Source organism: Podarcis filfolensis (genome assembly GCF_964270895.1).
Source record: "Podarcis filfolensis genome assembly, chromosome: 10".
NCBI lineage: Eukaryota > Metazoa > Chordata > Lepidosauria > Squamata > Lacertidae > Podarcis > Podarcis filfolensis.
Genome location: NC_139612.1, coordinates 56,539,270 through 56,557,339, shown reverse-complemented (window position 1 = coordinate 56,557,339; position 18,070 = coordinate 56,539,270). Strand labels below are relative to the sequence as shown.

At 45.0% G+C, this 18,070-nt stretch overlaps 1 protein-coding gene across 7 annotated transcripts in view; it reads right to left on the bottom strand.

Moving 5' to 3' along the window:
* The window catches only part of IQSEC3 (IQ motif and Sec7 domain ArfGEF 3), a 140,852-nt gene that overhangs the window by 67,575 nt on the left and 55,207 nt on the right, over positions 1-18,070 (bottom strand). For all 7 annotated transcript variants that reach the window (XM_083572234.1, XM_083572232.1, XM_083572233.1 and 4 more), the window contains exon 2: positions 8,271-8,351. In XM_083572234.1, the coding sequence (XP_083428360.1) occupies positions 8,271-8,351 (81 nt within the window). The remainder of the gene's footprint in view (positions 1-8,270; positions 8,352-18,070) is intronic.

Genomic DNA, 18,070 nt, shown 5'->3' with positions numbered 1-18,070 from the left:
AGGGATGTGGCCTGGACAGAGGACCTAGCTTGGAGGAGGACCAGATAGAGAAGGCTGGAGGGTCATCTTCAGACTCTTAAGTCTGAGGGTCTCCAACTCTGTGGGGGATAGATTGAACCTCACAATTTGTCTCCTTTATTGATGCGAGGAGTTATGTCTGAAGAGACATCAGGACTTTGTTATCCAATTGCGAGTGAAGTGCCTTTCAAAGCAGAACAGTGTGGATGGTTATGATTATGTGCAAAATGGCAAACTCATTCTCTGAAAGTGGATCCTTATGTGGTCTAGAAACAGCACCATCTTTTGCACAAGAAGGAGATATTAGCATGCCTGGAGGAACCTCCAAAATGTGTACAAATACAAAAAAAACTTTAGGGAGGGGAAGAAAACCTAGGGTGGAGGAAGAAAACCAGCCCGATGAGAGCTGAGCACCCTCAGTGACCACAGAATGCTGGCTGATGGAGGGGGAAATGGAAAACAAGGAGGGGAGAAGGATGGAGGGTGTGGCTGGCTGGGACTCTGAATAGAAGCACGCCACACTGCAATCAGTTGTTCTGTAGATCATTGTGTAGACCACTTTTGTGTCTGGTGAAAAGCAGAGATAAACAAACTGGAAGCAATGCATTCCTCTTGGCCAGGCATCCCCAAACTCGGCCCTCCAGCTGTTTTGGGACTACAACTCCCATCATCCCTAGCTAAAAGGACCAGTGGTCAGGGATGGTGGGAATTGTAGTCCCAAAGCAGCTGGAGGGCCGAGTTTGGGGATGCCTGCTCTTGGCTCACCCACACATGGATCTTCAAAAGGACCACAGAGTTAATTGGCTGCATGAGTCCCCTTTAGCATCTTCTGCTTCACGTGCTTTGGAATGCTTTTCTCCACTGAAGGCAGGGTGTAGAATTTCTGTGCTGTCGTTCCATTCATCACCACAGGGGAGCCCCGACCAGCTTCTGTGATGGACACTGAACCCCCCCCCCCCACTGAGAACATCGCATGTGCCGTTCCATCCCATTGTGCTTTCTTGCGCAAAAGCAAATGTGTGGGGTGCCGTCGTGTCAGAGGCGGAGGGTTTGCCAGGACCATTTTAAAGGTCATTGTTCTGGAATGCTAAATTCCACCAGAGTGAGACTTGGAGAAATGGTGAGGCAATTACTGGCCTATTCAAATCCCCAGAATGCAGGCCTGTCGCTAGCAGATAAAAGCTGGCAGAGAAACAAGGCGCTTGTTCTTGAAATTGTGGGGTTGTGTCTATATTCAGCAGCGCAAGTAAAGAACAGGGCACGCCAATGACACAGCCTTTGTCCAGTCTTCCTAACTTGTTAATTGGGATTGGTTTGCCATGGGTCTGTCGAAAATGATGTTTGGCTCAGGGTTGTCATAAACACAGGGTGGCCATGGCTGGTATTCAGCCTATTCTGCTGCCTCAATTTTTAGATGATGCATGCTATTGTTTTCTAATTATTCTATTGATATAACTGTGTAATTGTTCATTTTATGTTCTGTAACTCTCCCTGGTATCTATGGGTGGGGTACAAATATTTTCAGTAAATAAATAACTGCAGAATAGAAAATTATTTAAATTGCAGTACTCATTTCTAATTTTGCGTCTAAACATATAAATGAGAATGTGTTACTTTTATGCAAATCTATATCCCCTCTCACCATCATTTTAAGCGAACTGCAAGTGGCCAGAATGTCGGAGCTCCTGTTGCCTTGTCTCGCCCCCTCTCTGCCAATACCCATGATGCGTGGCAATAGGAAGGTGCAAGTGGCCATGATGCCACAGCAATGTAGCCCTACCCACTGGCTGTTACTTAAAGTGATGGCTGCCTCTTATGGAGATTCAGAGATAGACTACCCCTGATCCATGTAGGTTCAAATTCAATGATGGCTAATAGCTATCCTGCATTCCGTCAGTGTTATAAATGATTGCCATTTCAAAAGGAAATGAAAGTAACTTAGTGAGGCTCCTTTCATTCTCCCTCCCTAACCTGGTTTTCCATTTTAATTTATCTTAATTAATTATTTCTTTTACCACGTCATAGTGCAACGGGAATCCCCAAGCCATTTACAAATCCCAACAAACCCCCAAATCTTATTTTTGATCCCCAACCTGCCAGTCAGCATTTTGTGCCCACTAAGCATGTTCAGTCGTCATCGGACAGGGTTTTCCTTTGAGGGTGGTGTTCCTTCCTCAGGTGTTGTTTTTGTTATTTCCAAAAAACAAAAAACCACCACAACCCATCATATCTAAAATAAGCCTAAAATCTGAGGTTCAGTACAGAAAATTATATGGCGTGGAACATATATAAAATTTTACTAGATATAACCCATTATAATGACATTTTTACTAGTTTTTATTCTGTTTAATGATGCTTTCACTGATTCCCTCCATAGAACCATTACACATTCACCAATTATCAATTTAATGTTATTGTACTTCTGTAAGCCATAGGGTTCCCTCCACACCTGCTGATATCTAGCTCATATGCAGGGATGGTGCCATTATAGTTGAATAAAGAACAGTACTCAAGAGAATGAATTTGCTATTAGCAAGTAGGACGTATTTATGTATTCCTTCCTTCCTCAAAGGAGCTAAGGGCAGCATAAATGGTTCCCTGTTTCATCCTCCCAACAATTTGGTGAAGTAAATTAGACTGAAAGACAACAAATGCCCCATGGATACACACTGAGCCTTGTGGCAGAGCAGGAATTGAACCCGTGTCTCCCAGGTCTGAGCCTGGCTCTGAAATCTAGCCCAGTGTTTCCAAGGTGTTGGAAGGTCCCTATCATTCTCAGCCAGCTGAGTCTATGATCAGGGATGATGGGAGTTGTAGTCCAACAACATCTGGAGACCCAAGGTGAAAGACACTGGTCTAACCACCACACTAAACTTGGCCACATTTTTTTGTACCAGTAATACCACATGCCAAGTTAGTAGCCCAGAATAAAATGCAGTGCAACTGGTTGAAAGTGAATCTGAAACGAAGTTTCACATACAAAATGCATAACATTTTCCAGATTTGAAATGTCAAGTTTTGAATTTAAAATATATATCTAATATATATTGAAGCTTCACTTGTTAAATGTCATTTTAGAGAACATTTGAGGTGAAAACAAATCTATTCAACCATTCCATAAAAGTAGAAATCCAACACACACACACACACACAGTTCACTAAGTTAAATATCCAGAAACTGAACTGTGCATTATTGAAATTCCATTTTCCGCTTCAGAGACTTGGCTATGAAGATTTAGAGCATGGTGGGATTGAATTTCACCACATCTTTAGGCAGGGAGATGTTTCTGTTCCTTCTTCCTAATCTAGAATTTGGGCTTATTATGACCAATCAAAAGGCAGTGGGGGCAAAGTGAAGATGTTTCAGAAAAGGACAGTGTGTGTGTAGATGTTTGCATGAAAAGAAAAAAAGACATTCCAGGAACTGGTATTTGTCTGTTTGTGTTTATCTTAGGAACACAACAAGGCAGCTGAAGGAGATCCCCCACTCCACATTCATGCACACTTAAAAATCAGGTTTAGAATGCCCTGATTGAACTTGCAATGGAGCAGAGCTCTTTGAAGAAAAGGATTCCAAGCTCAGCAGGCATTGGAGTCACACGGCCATACTACTAAGTGTTGCCAAGTCAAAAGTCTGTCTTCAAAGAGAGGGCTACTCAGCTGACACCCTGCTTCTGGCTTCCTATAGGCATCTGGTTGGCCGCACTGAGGACAGGATATGGGACTAAATGGAGCCTTTGGTCTGATCCAGCAGACCAGCTCTTCTTATGATCTTACCAAGCCCCACACTGCTACGAGGGCCACACTACTATGAGCACAAAGGTGGTGCTTTAAACCTGTTTTAAAGGGGGGGTCCTATGGCCACTTCATAAGCACACACACATACTGACCACTCAAAATTTCCCCCTAAGTTCTCAGTGCCTGCATTCTTTCGCAGGAAACACAAGTTTTCTTGGGAAATGATTGCAATGTTCAGGACAGTGCTATCCAGAATAGATTGTATATCTACACTACACATATATCTTGGTTTCAAGAGTGTTCAGCCATCATGGCTTCCTTCAAAGAATCCACTGAAGTGCTGAGCATTCTCTGCTAGACATTCCATTTTACAGAACTGCATTTCCCAGGTTTCCTTGAAGAAGAAAAATGTCTAACAAACCTATTAAGTCTGTGGTCTATAGGTATGCCCAAAGACAAAGGCTGCATACGCACCATACATTTAAAGCAAATTACACACACACACACACACACACACACACACACACACACACACACAGGAATCCTGGAAACTGTAGTTTACTCCTCCACAGAGCTACAATTCCCAGCAACCTTAACAAACCAATGGTCCCAGGATATTTGGGGGAGGGACATACTGCTCTTTAAATGCATGGTGTGTATGCAGCCTTAACAGGACATTTGACTATCACTTTTGCAGAGGAAAACACCACCCTTCCCCTCCCCGCTATTCCTTACTGTTGATAAGCATCTTGCAGCTTCTGCAAGCCATGGTGTGGGGGGGCAGGTTTGCTCCAACCACGCTTTCTGCAGTGGAGGAGGAGGCGGAGCCAAGCAGCCCGCCCACTCTGCTGCCGAGGCCCCTGGGTCCCTTGAAGAGACAAGAGTCACTTCTCCGTTTATACTCCTTATTAGTCCCTATTCTATTTAATCGGCTTAGACTGATGAAGCGAGGCAGCGGCAGGGATCAGCCGGGCTGTTTAATTAAAGGATTGCGGCTCAGCCCTGCAGTTTGGGGGTTTGTGTAAATGAGCTGCAAGTACATTATTTAATCCATCGCACGGAGACGAGACGAGGCATTAATGAAGAAAACTCTAATTAAAACTAGACGGCTGGCAGTTATTAGCAGCATCACTTCTGACAGGCTTTCTCATTTACAATAAAAAAAATTAAATAAAAAAAATAAAACTGCCTGTTCAGGAAAAGAAAAAGGGGAAACAGGGAAGAATTCGCTCTGTGTTATGTAATTTAAGATGCAGCAGCAATAGGCGAGCAGAGCAGGGCGGGGTGGAGAGAGCAGGCCTCTAAATCAGGGCTTAGCCTCATCAGGAAAGCCAGTTAGACTCCTCTAGAAATATGGCTGCCTCAGCATGAGTTCTGTTGAGCTAATACTAAAGATCTGATTGGCCCCAAGTGAGCCGATTTAGCTGACTGCTTATTCAGGATGCCAGGCTAGCTCATTTAAGTCCTGATTGGTCTCGCTTGCTCACCATATTTTCTCAGGTCCCCATAATTTTTAATATATAAAAAAATAAAAAAAATGTCCAGTAGCACCTTAGAGACCAACTAAGTTTGTTCTTGGTATAAGCTTTCGTGTGCATGCACACTTCTTCAGATACACTGAAACAGAAGTCACCAGACCCTTTTATATATAGTGGGAGGGTGGGGTGTGGTTTTTTCTCAGGAGGTTAGTAGGAGAAGAGATAATTTTTAGTTATTCTATAAACAGAGACAGGTCATGGAAAGATGGACCTATTGCAAAAGGATTGTTGTAATCAGGTGATAAAACAAGGGCCATTGTGCCTGTTCCACAAGAAGGGCCAGCCCTACTATTGGGTGGATGCTGGGTGGGGTGATGTGGGCAGCTGCGGTGAGGTGTCCATATAGGCTAATGCCACTATACATGAGACTTTGAGTGAAAGAAACAGTTTGCACACTGCAAAAAAAAAAAAAAAAGCCTCTCTGCATTTACCATAAAATTAAAGAGCATTTTGCATCGCAAGAACAGGTTCCATTCTGGTAGGAGAGTTCTGCAGAACTGTGCGAGTTCTAGAGACATAGGCAGACAGGAAAGGAGATTGTGTGCTCCTAGGCGGCACATGTGCGAGATTAAGATAAAAATGCAAGTGTGCAATCCAATTCTCTGTGTTTGCCATAAAATCTCAGCCAGAGAGCTATGTTTCTCCTTGGACATAGCAGGAATTAGTTACGCACAACTTTTCTCTATTATAGCATCTCAGCTTGTTAGCAACCATCAAAGTGCTGAGTTGGGAGTTTCTGCAGTTGCCTGATATAATAACTTCACCACATCCCTAGCGAGAGCGCCTCGATGCAAACTACTTTGGGGAGGACGGGCATGATTACAAGTTACAAGATATATTGTAATTAATTCCCCTACATTCCCTCAATTCCATGGTAAATGCAACTTTGCTATCGCAGCGCTCGCTCTCAAGGGGAAAGTGCATCAGTTACAAGATCACTTGTTGTCAGTGCTTTCTCAAGAGCTCCACCCCTCCCTCTCTGAATATTCATTCCATCCCTGGAGAGATCTGCAAATGGGAGGGCAACTGCATCAGTGCAGCAAATAAGATAAACCCAGTGTCTTGAGAATATTGGCTTGAGAATATTAGTTTTAAACTGCTTCTTTCTGCCTAACCAGGAACCTGTGTGCTGCACTAGCTTGTAGTTTGAAACGCCACTGGTGGGATTGCGATGGAGCCCGAGTAAGTGGTAATTCAACTTATTTGAATTACCTAACCTCTGGTGCTTTCAAGACATAACACATTGAATATTACAATTGCTGTTTCATGGGAGAATTTTTTTTCATGCTTCCACATGGTATCATTATTGTTTCATCGCTATTCCAGAACATTTGGGCCATCAACCCATTTTTTACCACATCTATCAGAAAAAAATCTAGCGAGTTCTGCAATATTTCTGTAGTGTGGAAGGTGTTTTGCACAATTTTCTGCAAAACAAGGGAGGGCAAATCAGGGCCAGTAAAGGGAGTGACCTGGAGAGAGGCTGTGTAGCTAGAGGAAGAATGCGGCCAGGGAAGAATCCTGAGCACCAAACAGAGAGGGTTGGGGGACTGAGCTCAAGATAATCAAATGCTTGACTAATAGGTAATACTACCAATACGGAGCTAGTTGGCAGGAGTGGGGACAGATTCACAGTCAAATTCTTTAAAAATGCAGTGCAGTTGAAATAACAGTTGTTCTCACTGTTCAAGTCTGTTCAGATGAACATCAGGAGCTTTTTCGCAGTATTCTAAAATTTAAATGGGCATTGATAATAATCCACATCAGGAATCATTATTTTGTTTCCAAACCTGGCTAAGTGCCAGTTCAGTTAAGTGAGCCAACTAGGAATGCAAATAGAAGGTGAATGCACCGTAGCAAGTGAATTAATGTAATTGTTTTGTAAATAAATAATTAAATAAGATTATCATATATATATATAGACAAGCCTTTCATCTGCATGCTTAAACAGAGGAACCAATGAAGGCTTGCTATATCCAGTACAGGGGAGGCAGGAAGCTTGGTCACAGGAAACAAACGTGGAGAGGACTGCACTTAAGCTTTCTTGCCTTGCTTCTAGCACCTTCTCCCCATATTCAGTGAACCACCACCATTTATTTTGCAGCCCCCTCTGGACCTGCAGGCCTCCTAATTTGTTCCCACCAACTGCTACTAGAAGCATCCTTAGCTGAAATCTCTTTGGAAAACTTTTTTGGCTCAAGGGCAGGGCTGTGTCTGTGTGTGTGAGAGAGAGAGAGCGCATGTGTATGTATGTACTGTATAAAGGTTTCACAAATCCAGGCTTCCCCACACCCAACTGCCACCACCTGTTCAGGTTGTTTTGGAAGTGGTGATGCTTCTGTTCTTCACTTGCATTGTCATGAAGCCCATCCGGAGCGAGGCATTCAACAGCAAATTATGCTTCCTGCTCTCACTCTGATTTGACTTCGCATGTGTAATAAATATTAAGGAAATGGCACTGGGCAGCAGCAAGGAGTATGAACACCACCAATGTCAAATAGGGTGCATACGTCACATATTAGTTGAGGAAGGTGGGGACCTTTTGGAGCATTTTGCCTCAACACTGAATAACACTTCTCTCTATTGTCATTCCTTCTATTCTGTCCCTTCTGCCTTGAGCCTCCCCCAACCTGCAGAAACTCCCAACAACTCTCATCAGCCCCAGCCACCATGGCCAATGCTTAGGGATGATGGGAGTTGTAGTCCAAAACATCTGGAGGGCATCAGGTTGGGGAAGGCTCCTCCAACATAAGAGAACCATGCAACTGGGGCTGGGAAGGGAAAGTTTATCCAATTTCATGCTTGTGCAAAAAAGAGAGGACCCCCTGCTGGCCACTTCTCGGTGCAGCTAATCCCAGCGTTTTGGTTGTGAATGAAATGAAGCCTGCATGTTTTGTGTGCAGGTGAAAGCAGGGAAGGGAAGGCCGGAGGAGGAACACAGGAGCAAGCAGGGTATGAATCGACAAAGTTTCCCACCTTGGAGAAGAGTCTGCAGATGAAGACTTCTGCTCAGCGTCAGCTGCGGGGCAGCAGAACTGGTGTAAAACAGTCTCATTCCTGTAACAGAAGACAAACAGGGGCTGGTAAGAGTTCGGCTCACTCACTGGCAAGCTAAGGGGGTCATGTCCTCTGGTCCACATCCACTCCTGGCCACTGATTCCCACTGCTGGTGTCGGTCCTTTAAGAGATAAAGGAAAACTTGGATTATTAAAAAATGAAACTCCTGCACCATGTCAAGTGATCAGCAGCCTAACCCTGAAAGCCAATCCAGACAGTCCGCAGAGCATATGGAACAGTCGTCACAGGACAGCACCATCTCAGATATACACGGGATGTGTGCATGTGGCATTTCATGCTTGGATCCTCCTCTTTGTTAAGATCTTTCCAGAAAATCAAGGAGAATGCTTGGTCAGAAGGCTTCTTGCTGTTCTACCTTCATATTATAAGAGAGGTGGGGGAGATGCATGGCAAAACATACAACCCGCCCCCAATATAAATATCTGAATTGGAAAAGTCATGGGCAGGACTGTACCATGTGTCTTGCTGAGCATCTTGTTCAAAACTCACACATAAAATCCATGTAGTTGGAAGCAACACATTAAACAAATTAATCCAGTTCCTTCCTCATACTGGGCTGAAGATGGACATGTCTGCTGTCCATGAAATATGCCTGTCTTCCCCAACTTACTAGCCTCCAAACATTTTGGACTACAACTCCCATAATTCCCAGCCAGCATAGCCAACGATCATGGAAGATGGGAGCTATCCAAGAATGCCTGGACAACAGCAGTTGGGGAAGGCTAGTATACACAAAAAGCTATGTGTATGTTATTTTTAATATCACTCTAAAAATGATTATAAAAAAGAAAGTGAACTACATGGATTTACATTGCTCCCGTTATTTGTTATTCCAAAATAAAACCATTATTTTTACATAATCAATTCTGCTGTCTTCCTTCCCGCTGCTGAACAATATTGGTAAACTTTGTTATAGAAACCACATTCTGAAGCACCAGCTCATTAAAGATGAGGGCACTTTATCCTTCCAGTTGCTAGCAATTGCCATGTTAATGAATCTCACAAAACCTCACAGTCAGAATCATCAAATGACCAATGCAGTTGAGCCAATGAAACAATCTGCTGGAACGCCACATCCCATCATCTCCTCCACAATTTTATTAATACTTCTAACCAATAGGCCACAATAATTTGGGGCTCTCCAAAAACAAATCTGCAACAAAAATGCTCCTGCACTAACAAGATTAAATTTCCAACAGCGAGTATTATTACTGTTCAAGATCCCTTTCAGCTTATATATTATGCAGACTTATACCCCACCTTTCAAATACTTCATAAGAATGGCTTAAAATAAAATATTAAAAACACCATAAAGTTACTTATAAGCTAAAAAGAGCCAGTCTATAACAGCAGCACCCAAATAAAAGAGATCAACCAAGTTAAAAACATTCAAAGTTTGGTAAAATAAAAAAGGACTTTGCCTGCATTCAGAAAGGCATCAGAGGCAAGTCCACCTGGGGAGAACAGTCCTAAACCAAGGTGCCACCACTGAGAAGACCCTTTCTCAAGTGGTCACGTGCTGCACCTCAGATGGTCTGGAACCTGGGGAAGGGATGTGAAGTTTCCTGCCAAGGATTATGGGATTTGTAGTCCTAGTCCCAGGCGGTAATAGCTGTTCTGCTGAGGACTAGGAGTGTCCACTTCTCCCACTATCTCACCATTGCCAGAAGCTAGATTTTTGGGGCAAGAGCCAATAGCAGAGGATGGGTGAAGTTAGACAGATCTTGTAGAGTCTGCAAGCAATTAGTGCCTTGATTCCACTTACAAGAATTCAAGCAGGAGTGCTCAGTTATGCCCTGTTCAAATTCTCTGGACATCTCTTGTTCCATGCTTCCCTACCACAAGCTACAGAAGTAGATATGACAGCTGTCTTGTATAGCTATGCAGGGTTTTAAATCACACACGGATGGGAGGCGCCTTGCTTCAACCCTTTGCCTGCCTTCACAGGATGAAAGTGAGGTGCCAGGCATGGCGGGGCTTAGCAGCAAGCCCTGATCAGGCCTGTGTTTTTGCACAGGACACAAAGTTAACCTAAACAAGGGTGCAGATGTTTCTTCCATTTCAATATGAAGTCTGAAATAAGCTGCAGGCTAGTCTTAACTTTTTACTGTCACACAATTTTCCCAACCCCATTTTAGGTATTTTTTAACATTCCCAGCATAAGGATGAATTTTGTGCAGCTCAAAAGCTCACATATTTCTTTGTTAGCAGTGCTAATTTTGATAAAAGTTATTCGTTTTATGACCCTGCGTAGTCCAAAGAGCAATCCTATAAAAGATGTGGCCGTGTCATACAATGCTATAGAAGAAGCTTTGGCACAAATTCCAGGCACAGTCCAGCCTTCACCAACATGGTATATTCCAGATGTTTTGGATGACAACTCCCATATTTATGCAGACTGTGCTGTCTGGGGCAGATAGGAACTGTAGTCCAAAACATTTGGAGGACATCAGGTTGGCAGACGGTGCTGTATCCTGTCTGGCTCTGCACAAACCCATGCTTTGGCCCCAGAATTCTCTGCTAAACCTTATTAAAAAAACCAACACCCCAGAGGTGCATCCATCAGGTTATGTGGTCCTGTACCTTGGGATGCCTTTAGCTGCTCCAGCAGTCTGCACAACAGAAGATGGATCTCTGCATGCTAGGCTGGATCTAACTGTTAATCCCTCTTGTTTATTGGAGATATAAAAGCAGCCCCTTGTAAGCAATTTTGCAAGTTCTGCTTGGCTGGCTCATATCTAAACTGTAATTTTCCTTCAATAACTGCCATTGACACACTCGCTCCCACCATGCTCGCCCCAGGCTGTATGGGGACCCACAACTGCAAGGGAGAGCAGGTTTTGCCATTTGCCACCACTCCCCTATGTTAACCAGCTCTCCCCATATTATTATGGCTCAGTTTTAAGAGCTCAGTCACCTGAATGGCCTGTACCTGCCAACAAGCTGGGCCCGTGCGCTTGGAAAGAAAGCAGCACAGCCTCCCCTGACCTCCTGAGAGTGACTCACGCCACAAAGATGCTCAGATTTTGCAGCACGATCCTGTGAATCTACTGCTTACTTTTGGACACCAGCATTATGTAATCCCCCAACCACTCCGCCCGCACTGCGAGGGGTAGCCAGAAGTCTCCATGTGTAGGGTTCTCAGCTGCTTTGTCAATCCCCTCTGGTTCTGCACTTTCCCTGGGACTGATGCCACAAAGGCAGATGAAATAATGGGAAAGTGAACACTTGGAAAGAGGATTAAAAGCACACAAGTGGAGGGTGACTGTGTCCTTTCCTTCGCCAGAAGCCAACATAATCATTATTTTGCTAACTGAGTTGGATTGCTTTAAGCACCTGCAGAGATGGCTGAAGAATCACAGAATCTTGGATTCTTGCATTTGTGACTCTGCAAGCCAGGTCATTCCATTGTCTCAAGGCTGCTGATCTCCAAGGGTTTGCAACCATTCCGGGGCTGGGGGGAGTAACCTTGGTAGACCATGTGGCTTTCCTCTGAGGCACAATGGCGAGGGTGGAGATATAAGTATCCTGCAAGACCGAATGTGCAGGGTTTCCCATGCAACCACCAAGGCTTACCAAGAGAACCGCAGTTAACTGCGAAGAGATCCGCAACAGCACAAAGCCGAAGAGTAGGAAGGCAATTTATATAATCTTCCTTTTCTTGGCTTTGGAAATGATTAAAAAATGATATAAATATTAAACCCTGAATGAGCCGCACAAGAAGGCTCTGTATAATTCCTGACACAAACTGCCCTGCAGATTTGCACAGACAGATGGCTAAAGATGGAACTATAAAAAGTCTGAGAAATGGGAGCACAGATTTAGCAGGTGGGAAGAGGGGAGGCAAGATTATAATTTCCCACTTCTCCATGTTTTTTTTTTTCCATTTGCTGGGAGGAGGGTGGAGCAGAACCTCAAGGGAACATTGAGAGCTATGCTATTCCTCTCCTAACACCAAACGTCTGACAGCTGCCCAATCCGTCAGCACCCCTTCTTACCCTAAAATGCTACATGCATTAGTTTTCCAAATAACTTTTAATATTTGTCTTTGATTCACAGAACAAATTGATTGTATGAAGCTGACTTCCATCTAGCTCAGTAGTGTCTACGTGTTTTTATTTCAGTTTGGTTTTTATACATTTTTTTTATACATTTCTACTGCTTTTATCAACTGCCTGTTAATGTTCTAACTGCTTGTGTTCAATTTTAAAGGGGTGTAATGTGGCTTTAATGGGGTGATTATTTTATCATCATTATCATGATGTGTTACCCACAAACGGGTAGCAGCTTTCCAGGGCTACAGGAAGGAGATGGCACATTTTGCATTCACAGCATGTCCTCTTTGGCCCCAGCCTAGCTGAAAAGGGCCATTGCACAGGGACAAGACTTTCTGATAAACAAGGCATGCAAACTAAATCACACATTATTATGACATACACACTCACACACCACCAGACACATATTGCCATGGCATAGATGTGTACATGTTCACACATGAAATGCACCATTTTCCTTCCATATGGAAGCTCTCCATCTTGTGTTGGAAATGTCATTTGTGTGCTGGCACACTCATTCATTTATGTTGGATTCCGCCCCTGAAGCAAAACAATACTGGAAACCTATTGCAAAAATCAATGAATGAAATAATAGGTTTTAAGGTCCAGCTTTGACCCTGCTTTGTTTGACAACTTATAAAAGAAAACATCACTTCTATTACTGTGGCAGCCAAGGGTGATTTACCCCAAATACTGGAAAGCAGAACCAGAGACTTGTTAACAACCTTGAAGGTCAACTAGTTCAACTCCAAGTTCAGTGCAGATCTGCAGTCGGTGGAGGTTGGTCCATTAAGCCAAATGGAGGACTGCCCAACCAACCTCACTCTGCTCAAAGCCAGACCATCACCTGCTTGCCTTCTGATTTGCATCCAGTCCAGGAAGAAGGGAAATGGGACAAAACTACAATTAGTAGGCTCTGTCTTTCTTTGGTTCCACCTGCTGTTGGTCTCCTTGCCTTCCTCCCTACCAGTCCTAAAGGGCACCAGCCATCACTCTCTATCATGCAAGATACAAGAACAACATCTCTGATAGACGGCAGCCGTTTAGATATCTGAAGATTGCTATGGTGTCACTCTGCAATCTCCTCTTCTCTAAGCTAAGCATACCCAGGTCTGTTAACTATTCCTCAAAGGACTTGGTTCCCAGACTCCTCACCTTCCTCTGGACATCTTACATTTGATCAATAACCTTCTTAAAATCTGACACCCATAACTGGTCAGGGTGTTCCATAGGTGGTGGGGAAAACATAGAAAAAGAGTGGGGCTATTTCTATTAGCAGTTAAGCGGCTAAGAAAAGCACAATTGTGTCAAAAATAACAAGCTGTGTTGGTGTAAAAGACAGCAGGCAATAACAGGAACATAGCTGTCAAGTGTCCCTTATTTGAAGGGACGGTCCCTTATTCCAGCGCCATGTCCCGCTGCTGTCCCTTATTGATGGATGTCCCTTAAATGTCCCTTAAATGATGTCCCTTAAATTTCAAAGGAAGCAGCTCCTCTCCCTCCCTCCCTGCTGGTCAGGGAGGAGGGAGGCTCCAACTGTGTTGCTTGACTGTGTTGCTCACCCAATAAGAAGTCTAAGAACGACTGGAGGGTAGAGCTTGCATGCCTTGTGTGTGGCTAGTTAATGCAAGCTGAGGGGGTTTTTGAATGCTGGACGCCATTTTGTTGCACGTGCTGCTGCAAACTTTGCAGTGCAAAGCCAGGCCGGGGAGCCATCTTAAGTTGAGGCTGCATAGGCCTTGTGGTGCATGTGATTCAGATTCTATTCAGTTGAACCTCTGGTTACAAAGTTGGTTGGACAGTGTTCTCGAAGCTACCCAGCATGAGTTTGACCAGACTGCAGGAGGACAGGAAGACTGGAGTGCCTGGAACAGGTGAGGCTGCAGGTCCCTTATTTTGGCTGCTGGTCCCTTATTTTCAAGGCTGCTGGTCCCTTATTTTCAAATCTGTAAGTTGACAGCTATGAACAGGAAACCTTTCTTGGAAAGGAAAACTGGATGTAAATTTGATTAAAAGTAATTAGCTGTAGTGTATTATAAATAGTGTGGGGGCTTTTATTTTAAAAAGAAGCATTCTATTCTACGTGGGGTTGTCTGAATGCTTCACGTATGACAGGAATCTCAAACTTGGCACTTTTTATAAGTTACAGGCATATAAGAAGCTTGATTTATACCAGGTCAAGCTATTTGTCTGTGTCGGCTAGAACGTCCTGCTTTGGCTGGCAATGTCTTTTCAGATTCTCAAGCAAAGATCTTTCAGAGCATCTGCAACCTCGTCCTTTTAACTGGAGATGCCAGGAATTGAATTGACAACATTCCACATGCAAAACATGTCTGCCCGGCCTCTGAGCTATGCAGGCAAGCATCAGTAGCAGGGCTAGCCCATCAGGAACTACGTGGCTCAGGCAGCAGATGGAGAGGGTGGCAAACTGTGCACTCCTCATTCGCCACCAACAGGGCCAGTCAGCCACCCAACCACTGCTGCAAATCCACCAGCTGGAGAACTGTCCAGTCAAGACTGTTGCTGCTGCTGCCTCTCCTCCCTTCTGCTTGCCTGGCCCCTTGCAGTTGTGGTGCAGATGTCCCTGCCTTTGCTCTCAGGAACGGGTCCTTCCTCAGAGTGAAGCGCTGTGGCAGGTGCCACCCAGAGAGTGCCTGAGCTACCAAAATACTCTCGGGCACTTTAAAATACAAGTTGAATTCCTTTGCTTGGATTTTTAAAGTGCTGCAAAGCAGCAGTAGCGCAGGCATTCTCTGGACCCCCCTGCCCACAATGCCTCGCTTCGAGGAAGGAGCCGTTCCGCAGCCTGAAAGCTCCAAGCACCCACTCCTCTGCTGCAGCCAGGAGGGTGGGGGAGAGGAAGAATGCAGAGCAAGTGAGCAGTGCAGGGAGGAAGCCAAAGCAGAGGCAGCAAAGGAGGAAAATGAAGGAGGAGGTGGCGGCAGAAAGGAAGATGTGACAGCCCTAGGGAGCAGGAGGCGGTAATGGAAGGCAGCCCAATGTCAGTGGCCCAAATCAGTAGCAATTCCTTGGGAGCGAGAAGCACACAGGCAAAAATAATTCAGAATCCCACAGGAATTCGTTTCACTTTCTCCAGAATTCCTTCAGATGTTCTGCGTGGATCCTCCATGTTCCGCTTTAACTGGAAGTTGGCGAAAACTCTCCCCGCAACCAAGAGAACAGTTCGCTGGATTGAAGCATCACTCAGGAAAGCCTTTTCTCTTGGCATGTTGCATATGAAGAGATCAAAGTTTGGAACCCAGCACCTATTTTAGCACCTGCTTTAATCACCATTAAGCCACCTGGCACAAGTACAACTCATGTGAACGCCTTCTTGGTTAAGCAACAGCTATTTCCCATTCACTATCATTAACACTAAATCGGTTTCTTGGGAGCAGTCCCAGCAGAACAGCTGTGCGGAGATACTGTGTCCTAATGAATAATGAGGATGCCCAAATAGGCTTGGGATGAGTCCCAGAGCATCTACACCACAGACCGAGGTTCACAGTCAGGACTGCTCTGAAATCCAGGTTTGCCACTTAGAGGCTCAAACCACTCCGACCAGTTGAGGCAAGTGCCAACTGTGACCTCCTCCTCTTGGCAGAGACAGCCTAGTCACCAGCATCTGTGCTCTCCCAGCCTTCATATTAGACTACTGTGACATGCTGTATGTGAGGCTGCCTTTGGAGACTGTTCAAAACACAACTGCTAGGCTGCTGACTTGAATCATCTCTCTCCAGCACACGGGCAGCTCTCTGGTGCTTATACCACACTGGCTTCCTGTCACTTTCCAGCACAATTTAAAGTGTCAATGCTTCCTTTAAAGCCCTGAATGGCTTGGGAGCAGTGTACCGTATCCAACACGAGCCTGCCTGCACACTGAGGTCATCACTAGGAGCCCTCCTCTGGATGCCTACACTATGGGAAGCAGGTGGTGGCAAGGGAAAGGGTGGAACCCTGTTACGTACACAATGAAGCAGATTTATTTGCTGTTGTTCCAGATTGAAGGATCTAAACTGAAAGGTCCAAATGACAAGAAGGGGCTGTTGTTGTTTTTTTACTAAACATTACAAAGGATTGCCTAGTAGTATAAGCTGTTCCAACAGTGGAACAGACTGCCTTGGAAGGTGGTGGACTCCCCTTCATTGGAGGTTTTTAAGCAGAGGCTGCATGACCGCCTAGAAGGGATGCTGTAACCGTGGGTTTCCTGCATCAGCAGCATTTTGGGCCTGATGCCCCTTCGAGGTCCCTTCCTGCTCTGTGATATGATGTGCTTTGAAAACTCCGAAAGCCCACCCCAAAGCTGAAAGTATGACGGCACCTTCAATAATGTCTGGTGCAAGGTGGTCCCAGGAACTGCATGTAGCCCAAGGCCTTTTTTGATGGCCCTCAGCAACATTTGACACAGCTGCGCTTTGGGAAGGAGCCATGATGGCTCTGACAGGGTCCTAGCGTTCTGCTGCTTCCTTCCCAAAACCTAGTTAGTGCTTTCCCAGCTTTTGGAAGGATGTGGGAGGGCTCTAGGACCCTGCCAGAGCCTTAACCTTCTTCCCAAAGCCCAGTGCCTCATTTACCCGGCTCTGGGAAGGCAGTGCAGGGGTTGGAGGGGGTGTCAAATTTTGGCCTCACACACCCTGCCCCCCACTGTGTGACAAGGCTGTGTGCGCCCCACGGGTTCTGTGTCAAAGTGCTCTTGTGTCCCACTTGTTCTGGGAGGGTGGACTGCCCTGGTCTAGTGGGTAGCAAGACAGCTGTGTTGCTCAGTTAACATGCATCAATAATTTGAAGTCATAGGTAAGCACTGCAGCTGCCTTCCCAAATATATGCAGGTGTTTGCAAGCAGGCTGTAAATTGGGGCTGGAGATGCACCTGCGTTGCTCGCCAGATGTGGTTGGGACCGCCAGCTCCCTATTGGTCAGGGAGGATGGGAAGTGGGAGTCTAGCAGCAGATGGAGAGGGCCACAGTTTCCCCAGCCCTGCTGTAAACACAAGCCTGTGCAGATTCATTGTGAGGCCCTGGGCAAGTCTTAGTCTCAGACCCCAATCCATCAAATGAAAATGAAATAGTGTGACCTATTTCACAAAGCTGCTGTGAGAGCACTCACTATAAAGAGAGTAAGATTGCGGGCGGGTGGGGGTTGGACTGCTTTAGGTTTCTCTCACAGGCAAAACTTATGAATGTAGGGCACCATCATGTAAATTGATGAAAATATAAATTTGCACATGTATGGCTATTAATATTTCATTTTATTGTTGCTGTTAAATTTATTACCCGCCATTCACCAGCAGGTCCCTGGATGGGTTGCAACAATTTAAAATTCAGCATTAACAACAGTTGGAATATATTAGAGTCAGAGGAATGGGGTGGGTCCTAAAAACACACATCTTAGGTGTCAAAAGCCTGGATAAAGAGTTACAGCTTCAGTATTCACTATAATGAAGGTGCCAGATGCAAATATGTAGAGAGGGAGTTACACAACACAGGAGCCACCACAAATAATGCCATCTCCTGGGGGGGCACACACACCAAACTACTGAGGGTGGTGCAGCTACCAAAGAGCCCCCCTCTGCAGATCTTAACACCTGAGATGGTCTGCAGGGAAGACGGCAGTCTCTCAGCTATATGAAGCCTAAGGGTTTTAA